At 37.9% G+C, this 14,767-nt stretch overlaps 1 protein-coding gene across 2 annotated transcripts in view; it reads left to right on the top strand.

Moving 5' to 3' along the window:
- The window catches only part of ROR2 (receptor tyrosine kinase like orphan receptor 2), a 154,380-nt gene that overhangs the window by 93,479 nt on the left and 46,134 nt on the right, over positions 1-14,767 (top strand). For both annotated transcript variants that reach the window (XM_055699661.1, XM_055699662.1), the window contains exon 2: positions 10,032-10,109. In XM_055699661.1, the coding sequence (XP_055555636.1) occupies positions 10,032-10,109 (78 nt within the window). The remainder of the gene's footprint in view (positions 1-10,031; positions 10,110-14,767) is intronic.

Genomic DNA, 14,767 nt, shown 5'->3' with positions numbered 1-14,767 from the left:
TCTAATGTGACTTAGTGGAGACAAATCCCAAGATAGGTAGAGCGTACTTTTCTATTTTTTTGGGTCTTTTAAAAAACTATGATGCTTGGTGATCAGAAAGAACATGAGCATTTACTTAATGATTTGATTTAAGGATGAATATTTCCCTATCAGTAGGCCATTTGCCAGCCTTGATTTCTTAGAATATTGATGACCTAGACCTCCTGTTGGGGTGGCCATGTTTCTCAAATTAGTGTCTAGTAATGGCGTTTGAGGATTAATTGTCCATTGGTCTCCACTATATCTTTCTGTCAGGGAGATGGTTATAATACTTACCCATAAGTACTTTTATCATTCAAAAATTGCTCTATTTTTTTAATACAAATTTGCTAGTTACTCTCACTGTTTTGCAGAGAGCAGAGTGGCTGGCTGTAGCCACCCTATCTTCGAAGAGTGGTGCTGCAAATCCCGCTTTTGAGATACAATTGGAGAGTGAAAATAAACAAACTGTAGGAAGGATTTTTTACACTTGCAGTAGTTACTCAGCCTGTAGTTGTCAACCCAATCAGATTAACCATTAGGATAGGTAATAACAGCCTCTACTATATTTTGTTGCGCTCAGTTGTGATCTGTGCTGGTTTTATATTGCCACCTAGACTGAGGGAGATTATTGTTTTGTTTCAAATGTAGGAAAGTATTTAAGTGTGTGCTTAGAAATAAGCCCATTTTCAAATGTCTATTGGACTAGGAGTGATTTTGTGAATTGGAGACATAAAGATTTCAGCCTAAGGCTGCAAACAGGACTGGTGTTTTTGGATCCTAAATTATTTTTCAGAAAAAAAGACCACTGTGAAAATTGTTGTTTATCCCAGTTGATGGAGTGTTATACTCATAAATCATGATTATTTTCAACTTTTTTGTTGAGACTATTTTGTTTTCACAGCCAGAAGCAGTAAAATAATCAATCATGTAATAATGCCATGGATAATTATCATGTTGCTTGGTGTTCTTTGAGCTACTGCAGGTGTGTTCAGAGCCTCCATTGGTTGTGTGTAAACTGTGATTTTACAGCTGAGGTGGTGAAGAACTTTGGAATGTACCCACAATTGCTTTACTTCATCTATTTATTTATTTATTTATTTATTTTTTAGCGTAACACATTGCCAGCAAAGGTCATTTGTTATGAAATCCAGAATGATTTGTGTTTTTGCCATGGTTCAAGGCTTTTATATGCTCCTTGGTATACTGGCTTGGACTATTCAACATACAGTTGCACAGAAAAGCTAATTTTGTGATAGCTAGTAGACTTAGTTCCACTGTTACTAAATCAGAAATGGCATTGAAATACATTTGTGGTTTAAAAAGCCTCAAATATTTTATGCTGTAAATACCATGGAGTTCATTCTTATTTATTGAACATTCAGAACAGTTTTATTATCATAATTACATCTTAATTTGTTTCCAAATACTGCTTTAAGTTTTGCCTTTCTTTACTAGGAGCAAAGCTAGACCTCTGCAGCGGCTGTAGAGTTTCTGTGCCGCAGTGTGCAGGAATAAGCTTTACGTCTGGAATTCCATGATCAGTTGAAAGTGGCATAAATCACCACAATCAATAAAAAACTCCTTCCCACCTTTTCTCTGCCCCAGCTTCTTGCTTTCATGCTGCTCCCTTCCTTGTGCTGACTCACTCACTCATGCAGCTGCACTAGGAACCACATCAGGCAGCTAACCTTTCCCCCTCTCAGCCCCTGGGCAACTGAGGTACAAAAGATTAAGGGATATTTACTGCAGACATGAGCTTTGAGTGCCCACATGCTTTTGAAAATCCTGGTGGACATCTGTCTGCATCTTTTGCATCAAATGCTTTTAGCAGTCTGGCTAAGGTGACTTGGCCAGGACCCTGCAGGAAATCCTAAGAATTGAAAATAGGGTTTGGATAGTCCTTCATGCAGGCAAGGTTCCTGTTTAATGATCTCCGTTCTGTGTTGTAAAATAAGAGGAGCTGGACTTCAGTGTGACTTTATCAAAAGAGTGTTTTGGGTGTCAAATAACAGAATAATTTGCAATCCAGAGGTTATTGTCTTCAGAACTTAGTTTTGCATTGAAAATGATGACTTAAAATGCGTATCTTCTTTTCCATGGATGGTGTTTTACTGTAATGTTTCAACAGCTGTTAACAAGGGTTCCTTTGTGAACAAAATCTGAATAAATCTGTATCTTTGATTTGTCTTACTAACATTTCTAAACTTTCATTTTAAATGGCAAATATGAGATGCAGGAGGAAAAATCTGGGTTATTTAATAGCTAATTTAAATGTTGAGGGTTGTATAATGAAAGGGTAAAGATTGACGGTACTATTGAAAACGCAGCTGTGTGGTTAATGTAAAATATGCATTAACAGTATAAGACATTAAAATAAGTCATTGTATTCATTGAAGTCTGTGCTTGAATCCCTGGTAATAATATTTTAAATTACTTCTCTGATTTCATTCTTTTCACACTGACTTCATAGTACTTGGTGAGGCACCTGGCTGATGACTAAGAAGATAAACTGAATCTTCAGCGTAGTTTTTACTGGTCTGAAGATTCATTGCAGCTTTGTGTGGAAATCAAGAGCATTCCTTCTCTGCATTTTGTGGTGATGACCAGCTGTTTTCTTTTACTGTGTTTTAGAGTGGTTTGATGTTAGGTTAATAAGGATTGTTTTATTAAATGAGGAGATCCCTGTAAGAACCTTGTGAAATTTGTAAAGCAGCTTTTTCATCATGCACTTTACTAGTTTTCCAAAACAGACAAGTAGTCTATCTTGGATCACTCTGTGAACACAAACATTTGCAGTAATAGAGACTAATGCAATATGCAGATTCCCTCTTTATACATTTAACTGACAAAAGGATGTCAAAGTATAGGATTTTGAACCTCTGTTAAGATGTGTTTGAGAAATGAAGTGTCACTGTGCAGAATGAAGGTTGTTTAACATTTGTGTTTCTTTGGAATTTTATTTTAAATCAATGATGGATTTTCTGTCCAAAATAAATAATAAAGCCCTTTTCATTGCTACAGATCATAAACCTTAGATCTGCCTTTTTTCCCCTAGTGTAGTTCCCACATTTTGCAATAGAGTGTTTTTCGTGATACTGAAATGAAGCCATTTCAACATAGCTATTAGGTAAAATAGAAAAAAATACAGAGAGGGGAAAATTCACACTAATGGAACAAGAGATTTCCTTCAATAAGGAATGCTTATAAATTGTGGGAATTTATTCTGTATAACTCAAACCTGGCTCTTGTAAAATGTTTCTTGTCTGTATTTTCTACCAGCTTTCTGAAGGTTCTGTGACTTACAAGCTGCTGGTGGTTTTATTTTAAGTATACTTAGTTAATGATATTTTGATGTTATAACAGAGCAGGCTTAGAAAAGCTTACTGGCTTTCTAATGGTCTCATAGTTAGACCTTTTTATTACTATGAATTTAGCTGACAGTAATTTTAAGGAATTTTGGATGGCTGAAGAATAAATTCAAATTAACTAGTTAACATACTATCCTGTGAGTTATAGGCTTTGCGAGCTGATAGCAACCTAAGAAGTTCCTGTTTTTCAGACTTCACAGTTGTCTGAGTAGAACAACTGCAACAAGAAGTGCAGGTTATTTTGCCCACCTTCAGCTATTTTTATGTGAAGCTGCAGCAGTTAAGTAACGTGTGCTGTGGAGGTTCTAATCTACCATCACTATGAAAGGGGCGCACTGATTTTATACTACAGACTGCATCTTTTGTAGACTATTCACCACCCTTTACAGGTCTGCCAAGCCCACTCTGCAATTGGTTGCCAGGGGCTGCAGATGTTGGAAACGAGAAATTTCAATGAAAGGCCCTGATTCAGCGACTCGCGCAGCCTGCCTCCCAGCCAAAGTAATCAGATTGGCAGCTGAATCAAAGGGTACAGTGGGCCCTTTGTTTGGGAGTTCCAGAGGTTAGTAATTGACAGAAGCTCAACAAAGTTTTATGAAGAAAAGAACAGAATATTAGAGGGTATTAGGCTGAAGAGAGAGAGCTTGGGTTTTTTATGTTATTGGAAGAAAGTTAGAACCTGAGTCAAAGGTTACAGCCGTAGGAAGCAAAGGTTACATATTGCTGTTTAAATCTGAAAATAGTTTTAGCCCCAGAAAGAGGATTATTGGTGAGTGGAAGGAATGGCTGAACAAAAATCAGCAGTTTCCCTAACTGTAGCTGTGTGCAATTATTAGTGTTGAAGGATTTATTTGTAAGCTTTGGGATTTAACATACGACGGTAGAAGAATGGTTGTTCTCCTCATAGAATCATGAGACTGGAAAAGATCTTAAGAGGTCCTGTTTCACCTTGGAAGAAGCATTAGCTGTATTAGCAGTGTCATATGCAGTAGGTGCTTGCCCAGTCTACCACTCTGGAAAATTTCATTCACAGAGACCTGCGTGTTTAAGGAATGCTAGCTTTCAGTCCATGCCTAATCTCTTTCATACTAAGCAGGCATAATAGTAATTCATTTTGTCTTTCTGTTGGTCATGTCTTGTAGAACACCCTGATGTCACTAGCTGTAGTATTTCAGTTTTACCCACATCCGTCTTGAAATGGAATACAAAAAACTGGAGAAAGCACTCCAGGACCTTACAAGTGTTGAGCAGAGTGGAAGGATTAGTACTGTTTATGTGTCCCAGTATGATGTTTGCCTTCTTTGCAATAGCTTGCAATAGTTGATTTATGTTTAGGTCTAATCCATGTAAGCCAAGTCAATGTTGGCTTCTGTGTTGGTTGCTACTCATTTCTCTGCTTTATTTTAAATGCTTCAAAATAACCTCTTTGTTCCATTATTTTTCAAGGAATTAAAGTTAAGTTGATGGGTCTATAATTCTCTGGCATTCCTTTTTACTCTTTTTTAATAGGTAATAGGAAATATTTGTGTAAATTCCCGTCCTTGAAGATCTCATCTGTGCTCTGCGAGAACTGAAAGAGTGTTGCATCAGCCAGCCCTTAACTGCTCTGAATTAACTGGGCCCACTCTGGCTGAACATACCTGACTTCGTTATCCTTTTCCTGTGTGCGGCTGACGTCTTGGTTTGTCCCTGGTATCAATTATGATAACTGCCTCCTTGTGACTGGCTTTTTGATGAAGATTAATGCATTGTTTTGATGTCTGCTTGTGGCCATGAGCATTTTGAAATCTGTTTATTGCAATTAGCTCTCCAGTAACGAATGATCTGTGAACTCATAACCATTTCAGGGGAAAAGTTTAGCTCTTGTGTGATGAATGATGTATGCCCTGTGAGCTGGCATTGTGATCAGTTGGGTAACTCAGTTTTCAAATGTGTGAAAGGGCATTCCTGTCTCAATAATATAGGGTGCTTGTTTGTGTGTTTTGTTGGTCATTGGTGTTTAAAATTGAGCAGTGGGGCTACCTGTGCTGGACCTTGGCAGTAAGAAAATCTTCCCTATATTTTCAGAAGGGAATTGATAAAAGAAATGATAGTCGTTTATATTCAGTTTGGATTTTCCAAATTGCTTGTTTTATTGCTGCAGTTTGCTACAGTAAGTCAAAGGAACAGAATGTATTTTATACATCAGAAATGTGGAATACTGACTTCAAATATGGTTTCTCTTTCGGAGTCGGGATATTCCTTAAATTCAAATAACTTCCTTAATTGCCCTGAAAAGTTAAGAAATCTTTTTTGTGTGGGTGAACAGTTTAAGAGAGGTACTATTTACAGCATCTGCATTTTATTTGACTGCGTGGTCCCTGAAAAAAGGGGTATTTTGGGGATCTGACGTGGCACATCTGGCACATACATTGTCTCATACTGGCAAGTGGCATTCAGGCTCAGTTCTGGCTATGATGGAGTCTTCTTTGGTCATGCAGTGTTCAAGGTGGGCAGACACTGGTGATTTTTTCTATCTGATACTATCGCTGCAAATGTAAATTGACAGAACTAAGCCATGATACATTTTGTATCTGAGCAGAGGACAAGTGAAAAATATGAGAGTAGCCATACTGGAGCAGGTAAGAGATCTGTGTAACCCTCTCTTGACTCTGATGGCAGCGAAAAGGAGATGCTGAAGTAAAAGTGTAAGAGGTCTGTCATACATAGCACTGCTTTAAGCTGGGTGTTTACCTAACCTCCAGCCATTGTGAGCTCAGGGACTTCCTTTCCTGCATGAGATTTCTATGAGTGAGTTAGGCATGAAAATTTTTCTCCATGAACTTGCCCAGTTTCACCTGTAGCCCCTGTGAACTCTGTCCACAGCTTAACTACATCTTGCTTGAGAAAACTTTACCTTGTTTTAGCTCTGTTTTGAAATTGCTTTTGCTGTTTTTCCCTCACACGGTTACTTCTTTTACTGAGAGATTGGTCCATCCTCTCAAAGACTGTCATGACTCCACAGACCTTTACTGTCATTGACTTCAGCCATCTCCTTCCCAGAGTGACAAATCTAGCAGCTGTACACACCCTGGTTTATAACTTTAATTATCCTCACCGCTTTTCTCTGAAAGTCTTCCAACTCTTCCATACCCTTTTTAGATGACAGGACCTCAACAGAACACAACGTTCAATGTATGAGAGCATACTTCTTGCCAGCGTGGGTTGGTAATATCACATGTAATCTTCTTAACAGTTTTTATTAACAACTGTTTTGTGGGTTGCTTTTGCTTCTGCCAGTCTTGTGTTTAGCAAGTGTACCTTTTCTTCTTAGCATTGTATGACAATGCCATATTTGCAATAGATATGAAAACAAATGTGACTATTTAATCTCTTTCTTGAATCTAAAATCAGTTTAATGAACAATAGTATCTTCTCTAGCAGTAACTGTTTACTGATCAAGGCAGTGATGGACACATAAAATTACTTCGTGGATTTTTTGCCCCCTTCAGGCAGTGGAACAACACGTAGAAAATGCTGCCAGGAAAAGATGCAATGTGGGAAAAAGAAAAGCAAAACGGGATACTCTTACTGAAACACTGAATACACAAAGTGGGAAAAGGGACACAAGTTAAAAATCAGGTCTGGACAGGAGCACAGTTGTGTAGGGGTCTTCAAACAAGAAGACCGCAGAGAGTTGGTGATAGCGTGTGATCAGGAGTGCATCTGCACTGCAGTGAAGGGAATTGAAGAAAAAATAACAGGAAGAACTGTTATCTGTTGAGGAATACACTATGGATTTAATCCTAGCAGGAAAAATGTTCTGTGTTATTAATGTAAAATCAGAAAGCACTGAAAATGATATTCAACAGGAATAAACAGCTTTTTCCTCAAAGTTCTTGATTGCAGGATTTTTTGACTCAGTTTAATTCAAGAGGAAAAGGTTTTATTTAGTTGTAGTGACCTGTGGGTCACCTGATCCAGAAGCATTTATGGTGTAAAAAACTTAATATTTCATATTGTTAGTAACCTTTTGGTGTTTGAAGTTGTGGTACAGAAACTTCATGGTTAGAGTTTGGAACTCATAATAAATGTGGCTGAAGTGGGATTTTGCAGATTACAGAAAATATACGTATTTCTTTTGTAAAAGCAAGTTTAAGTGACAAATCTGTTTTGTGTTTATAATTTACAAAGTATACAAAGAGTTTCCAATTTTAACTTGCCTCAGTTATGGAGACTTTGCTGGTAGGTGGTGTCTATGGTTTTTAATTGTTCTCTGGTAAAGCACATCTGGAGATTAATGTTTTTTCCAGACATAAAACATATCAAGCACAAGAGTGAATCATACAGAATTATTATTGAAATGTTTTCAAATCACAAAATGCTTTTATTTCTTTCCATCTTTGTTTTGAAAGGCTTTAAAAAAATTAAAGCCTATGGGTCTGGGAAGAAGGGAAGAGAGAGGAAGGAATTTCTGTTCTTATTTATATGAGCATCCAATTTTTTTTCTGTTGTGAATCCCCCTGAATGACTGAAGAAATGGAAACAACTATTTTAAAGTTGCACACATGGTATTAAACCAAAAGTACCACTCAGATCTTTGGCAGTTTGGAGTTTGGAGGTCTGAGTGTTAAGCAACCAATTGTGCCTAATAATGGGATTCTACAAATAATGATTTATGCTATGAATACTACTGGATTATGATCACCAGAACAAGCCAAGTGCAGGTGCTCATGGACTGAAAGAATAGTTTCTTTTTCTACTCTTTCTTTTTACTCCAATGTCTCATCTTGGATTTATATTCCTTGTGGTCAGTAAATGTTGCTGCCCTGTTCTAAACAACTTGTGTGACATAGAGGAGGTCAAGCAAAAGCAAGGGAATAGAGGTGAGCTTGCCTTGCTGCCTCTTGGTAAACATGAGATGTGATGTGTCTCTGCTGAAATTTGACAGAAATATCCCTATTACACATTCATCAGTTCACACTCAAACAAACAAATCAGCAAAACCTCTGTACAATAAAAAGTCAGGCACTGAGTCTGCACCATGCCCTCAGGAGTGTGAAGACACACTGAGGCAGGATTTGCAGTGGCAATTTAAAGTGCTGCCACCTTGGCCGCCCATTTCCACTTTTCCCACTAGTCTGCAGATGAAAACTATCTATCACTTCTGTTGGCCATTGCTAGAAGTGGCAGATTATGTCTACCCAAGCCTTAGCTGTTCCGGCTTGAAAGAGGTGGGCTGCCAAGCCAAGGGTTACAGTGCTCTCTTCACCATCACTCTAATTGGGTTGACTGGGAATGAGCACACAACTCTAGTGGAATCAGTATTACTCTGAGGCTAGGAACCTCAACCAGTGGGAGGTGAAGGGAGAGACTGAAGTAGTGACAAGGTGGCAGTACTGTGACAAAATAAATACTTTTAGATCCAGCCTGAGGTTGAAGATGTCTCTGATTTCTGTTTCACCTGGTAAGTTTAAGGGCAATTTAGCTAAATCTTCTGTCCTCAATGGGTAAAAGCGTAAAAGGAAAATAAAAAATAATCATAGTCTCAATTTTCTTCTTTCATAATGTGCTGCAAGATAGGGATGGAGTTTTTTGTGTTTCGTCGCTGTGACTTGCAGTCAAAGTAATGTTGTAGGGTTTAGTGTGAAGGAAGGGAATGGGGACAAAAGGAAGAGGGAGAGCCTTTTCCCTAGTTTCATTTTACCCAAAACATTACCATGTACACCCCTAGCAAATCTACAACACAACCCAGATCTTTCACTTTAGATCCTGATGACCTTAGATTACATGGTCTCTTGGTGATACGCCAAGGTGGTAAGGAATTTGGATGGCTGAATGTAAATTAGGAAATACAAAAATACAGGAGATGTAATTTAAGAAGTTGCCTTAGCAAAAGCACCGCTATAGCTTTTTCTAATTTGTAAGTTCAGCTCTGCTTCTCAGCATCAAATTTTCAAAAGCAAGAGCAAACAAATGAACCCCTGTTTTATAATGGTCAGGGTTTTGTAAGACCTGCAGAAAAGTAAAGGATCATGAAGTATTGTCTGCTGTCTGCAGCAGCTGCTGGCTAAACATTTGTTCTAGCTTGTTCTGATATATGTTAGACACAAAAAAGGAGGGCACACAGAAAGATGCCTGTCTATTTCATCACCCCCTGGAATATTTCATTGATAGTTACTGTATTTTAATTCTTTGGAGATATCTTCTAGCAACTTGGCTGAGAATAGGCTAAGAAGGCAGCAGAGGTGATGAGCCAGACCTCTGGAAATAGAATCTGAATTACTGCAACATAACTTCAAAAGCAGATTTATGCCATTTTGTAACTGAGATTGTCAATGAAGCTCAGGTACTGCTTAATTTGCTAGCCCAGCACTGTTTTCAGGAAATGTTTGCGTTCTTTGTAAAACTGTGTGAATTTTATTCTAGTAAGCACTGGGAAGTAGTTTTTAATGCTGCCTATATTTGCCAAGCACAAGGTAAATTATTACAAAGTTTTCTAATGTGTGATAGATAAATCCTGACCTTGTTAGTAGCTGTCTCCTGTGTGCTCTGGAACCAGGATCTGGGCTGAATGAGTTTGCTGAACTTATTATCATAATGCTGTTAAAGAGAAAGATCAACTCAGAACATCAATTTGACAAAATATTTTTTTCTTCCTAGGTGAAATGGAAATTCCAGATACAAATGACCCCTTAGGTCACGTGGATGGACTTGAAAGACCAGTTCCAACACCAAAAGGTAAAATTAACTGTAGTTACTTTTTCTTCCCCCCACCCAAATATAAGTATAATTTAGAAAGGACTAGCAAAATCCTCTTATTATATGTTCACTTGATTTACCTGTGAATGAAAGTCTGTAAGAAAGGCAGCCTTGTATGACTTAATACTTCTGATTCTCAGAGGAAATAGCAAGGTTACTGGAGTACATAAAAATTAATTTTTAAGCATGTTCAGTCCCCTCACACTTAGGAATTAAATGTTTGACCCAAACATAGAGGGCTATTATTGCCTTCCTAGCATATTTTCTGTCATGTTGGTGCCATGAAAATGATTTAATTTTGTACAGTGCCACACTTGGCATCTATAGGTAAATCTTAAGTATTGTTATCTGTAAATAACTTTCGTTTGAGATAATTAAACCCAGTCCATGGCAACACAAGAATACTTTTCTTTTTAAGTAGCTCTGAGCATTAGTGAGTTTTTTTCTAAAGAACAGACTGTAATTGCAGAATTTCTAGTAACTTGTTAGTTAGCATATATTTTTATAATACTTTATCACTTAAACTATAGATCTAAATGCTATTCTCGGCTCTGAAAATGCACGTGTTTACTGCAAAATGGAATTCCAATTCAGTTTGGTTCAACTTCCTAAAGCAGGACATTTTCAGTGTTCTATCTGTAGAAACATGTTCTCTCAGTTGTAGTACAGATTTTTTTCTTTGTATAGAAGCACTGCTATACAAAGTCAACCCTTACACTTAGAAAAAAGGTCATATAATCTGTTCGCATGAAGAGCTCAGCCTACTTTCTGCATTATCATTAGCATTCTCAGCAAGATGAGTACATATTGAAGCCTAAGACACTGTGAGGTGCTGGTTAGATTTTTCAGAGCCTCTCTTTCACAGGAACATAAATTTTGAGGCTACCTTGGAATGTAATTTCTGTTCTCATAAATATCCAATGTCATGTAATCCTTATTGTGTTTCACTTGAATGCTGGTTAGATTTGTTACATTGACTATGCTTGTTAGAAGCTTTTCTTCAGAATTTTCCACTGATTTCTATCCTTAGTTGAATAAAGACATGTTTATGTTTGCGTATCTCTAACCACGTTGCTACTGATCATCATTGTGTGACTGTATCCTTCCGGTTTGGGAGGAAGACTTCTTGTGTACTCCTCAACCCTCTTCCACTTCCTGAAGCTCCCAGATGATTTGGGGATTAAATTTTGTCCTCCATTATCGGGAACAAATTTCATTAATAGACATTCCTGCCAGCAGCACAGTATACTAGAGTTTTTTATTTACTCCACACTCCCATACCCACTACTTTTGATGGAAAAAGGTCCATGTTTAATCTTTAACTGCATTGACAGGCTTGCTTACTTGGCAAGTTGGTCCCACTTTATTTACTTTTTTGTTATGTCTGAGCTTTTAAGTACAGACATAAAAGAAAATGTCTTTTTTCATGTGACATTACTTGGTTAAATTCTTGCTGAGAAAGGAGTTGCAGTTATTTCCTTTTTTTGCAGGGCCACAGGCAATACCTGTCTAAGGAAGTAATTAATCACATCTCAAACATTTCTACATCATAAGGATTTTGTATTTCCTTCAGAAAAAAAAAAAGAGACCCTTGTTCTTATATGACTCATTGGTGTAGAATCAGTTGCTGGTTTCCAGCATGCCTGGTCTGGAAATGGCCTCATTTTGCTACCCTTTTATTTTTGTGGCTACGGAATTCTCCAAGTAAGCAAAAATCCCTTGGCTGAACGTTTTTGTTTCTTTGGTTGGAATGTTAATCCATGTGTTTCTGTATCATAGTGAGGTAGCAGGTCTCGTTTCAAAAAATCTTTGGATAGTTCTGCTTCAGAGGTTGTGCATACTATTGGTACCATTAGAAAGAGGCCTTCAGCTCCTTCCACCACATTGATCTTCCTCCCTTCCTTAAAAAATGTTTAGTTATTCTGATTTGTTTATGACTTGTATCTTTTTCTAGTGTAGAATAGACCCAAGACAGACCTGAAAATAATAGTAAATGGGCTTTAATAATGCCCAAACGTATTGATCACACTCTGTAAATCCTCCAGAAGTCCTGAAATATGCTTCTGTCTCCAAGGAAGTAACCTGGTTAAGCAAGGTATTATTAATAGTAGGCACTCTGAAAAAGTTGCAAGTCTCTTCTTAAAAGTGAAGCTAGCTTTCTGATAGCTGATCGATAGGACCATGACTTGGCTAGGGCTTTGAGGAAAATTTATCTTCCTGTTTCATTGAACTGATCTCCTGAACCACCAGGAAAGCAGAGGGGAGCACTGTGAATTTGGTGTAGAAGAACTTAGATCTGCTTTGGAATAAAAATAAAAGATTCAAGCACAAATGTCCTCCCAGTCCAGTGAGCCTTTGCAAAAATTATCCTTTTCCCAATCTTGATTTCAATCTAGTGTGTCTTGATATCTTTTCTGTTTTGCAACCAACACTCTTAACAAACTTTCTCTGGTTCCTAAAAAGTCTCTTTCCCTGGCTTAAGAAACAAAATTATGTCAGCTCTGTGCTCTGCTCTGGAAACACTGGGGCTCACTGCCTGCTTGGGTCTGGCACTGCTCTCTGCCCACCTTCCTGCAGTCGACCAACTTTTCCTGTCAGTGATGCTGGGGAAGGAGCAAAGTTTCCTCTCTCTTTCTCTCACTGCAGCAGAGGGCCAGGACAAGGCCAACAGGGATATTTCCTTTCAGAAGCCCAGAGGAGAAAAAGAACGTACCTGTTATTCACAAAAAAGATGAGAGTTGTGGCACAAACCAAAACCAAGCTTTTCTTTTGTGATGAGCACTGTTGGTGCATCATCATGGAGGGGCTCACTGCTTGCAATCTTGTACTCTTAAAACAAACTTGGGGAAAGTATTAAAGGGTAATGAACTCTTCACGCCTAAATGAGCTCCACTAAAATCTCATAGTATAAATAATATCTGGTGGTGGCAATGTTAGAGCAATATACTTCAATAGTTAAATGCATGATTAAGGGCAACTTGCAGTAGCTGAGATATTGAGTGAGTTGGGTTGCTCAAGGCGACATGATGCCTCAAGCCCCTGACCTTAACTGTGGTTTCTGCAGAAGTCGGTCTGGGAACTTACTCTGGTTCAAGAGGTATCTATATGATAAATCTATATGACTAGGCTATCCTGGTTGCTTTGACTTGACATAAGGTAACTTGCCAGGAATCATGTATTCTAAAAGTGGTGGCTTTTTATCTACAGGACTGGTGATCGAAAGATCAGTCCACATCCTAACTGCACTGTTGTGCCCCCACTAAGATCTGCTTCTAAAAGGGCACTAACCTAGGACAGGTGCTCCTTCACAGTCTCACCTGGAAGTTCACAAAACAAGAAAACAATTGCACCCCACAGAATCGGATTCCCAGGCTAGATAAGATCTTCAGTCCTTCAAGTATGAGAAAATGCTGCTTAAAAATCAGGTTTCTTCTGCTAATAAGAGAGCTTAAGCCCACTGTTTTCGGTGTGGGGAACAATGTGCACATTGTGGCAGTATTTCAGTGCTAATTCTGCTTCATTCCTGAATGTGCTGTAATTTGTTCTGAAGTACATTTGAAGTGCATGTGATCCAAGTCACTTCATTTTACATGCTTCTGGCTTGCAGTTTTGTACATTGAGAACACAAATAGTATGGAAGATGGAGTGCGCATAATGGGATTAAATTAGGCTGTAAAGGTATCAATTTATCTGGAAATACTATGTGGCAGTATATAACAGTGTAGTTTCCTTAACTGCTCATGTGTATTTTGGCTACAATGTGTTGTGGGTTGCTCATCTTCGTATTGTGGTTAAATAAAGCAGAGAGGTGAAGAACTGGGAAGACTGCTTCACATTTAGGAAAATGGTCTGTGCAAGAAATCATGAGACTTAGACTTCTATCTCTGCTCCTTATAGGATGTTTTTTCTCCGTGTATTTCCAGCCCTGATTTACGTGTGGAAAGAGTCGCTTTACTGGACTCTTACAACTTGCTAAGATGTGATGGTGTGGTTCAGATCCCCTAAGCTCTTGTACTTGCAGCATTGTTGCTATACACACCTCTAGAAAGGAATACTTTGAATTCCAGTAACTTTCATGTTTGTTTTTGCTTACGATGGTGTTCAATTCTTTTATAAGCCCGGAACAATCTGCAACCCTTTGATATTCTTTATAGATTACCTGTCAGTTCTGGGAAGACTTTATACTTATTACGGTAATCATATCACAGTATATTTGGGAAGTGTTGTCTTCCTCAAGTCATTTCTTGTTAATAATCAACCATTCCATAAGCTAAAGTACGTTTCCTAGGTGAAAAATTATGTCTTATTATAGGAAATAATTAATTTGTTTCTTATGGAATTATTAATTACTCAAAATTTCCCAAAAAATCTCTTGTATTGCATGTAAGATTATATTAGTCTTAAAGTGCCATAGCAGAAAGTTGTCTTTTGAAAGAGTTCTGGTGAGAAAGACCATGTTCTTTTATATATATCTAACAAAATGAACAAAGAGTTATTTAAAGGAAAAAAAATCAAAAAGGCTTGGGAAGGAGGAATAAAAAAGCAAGGGGCTTGGGGGAAAAAAAAAATCATAATACACATATTTTTAGTGGTTTTGAACATTGGAAAGTCTTATGCCATTAATCTGAAAATGCTCT

The sequence above is a fragment of the Falco cherrug genome, chromosome Z (genome assembly GCF_023634085.1).
Source record: "Falco cherrug isolate bFalChe1 chromosome Z, bFalChe1.pri, whole genome shotgun sequence".
Taxonomy (NCBI): domain Eukaryota; kingdom Metazoa; phylum Chordata; class Aves; order Falconiformes; family Falconidae; genus Falco; species Falco cherrug.
Note: the sequence above shows the minus strand (reverse complement) of the source record. Positions and strands in the feature narration are given on the sequence as shown.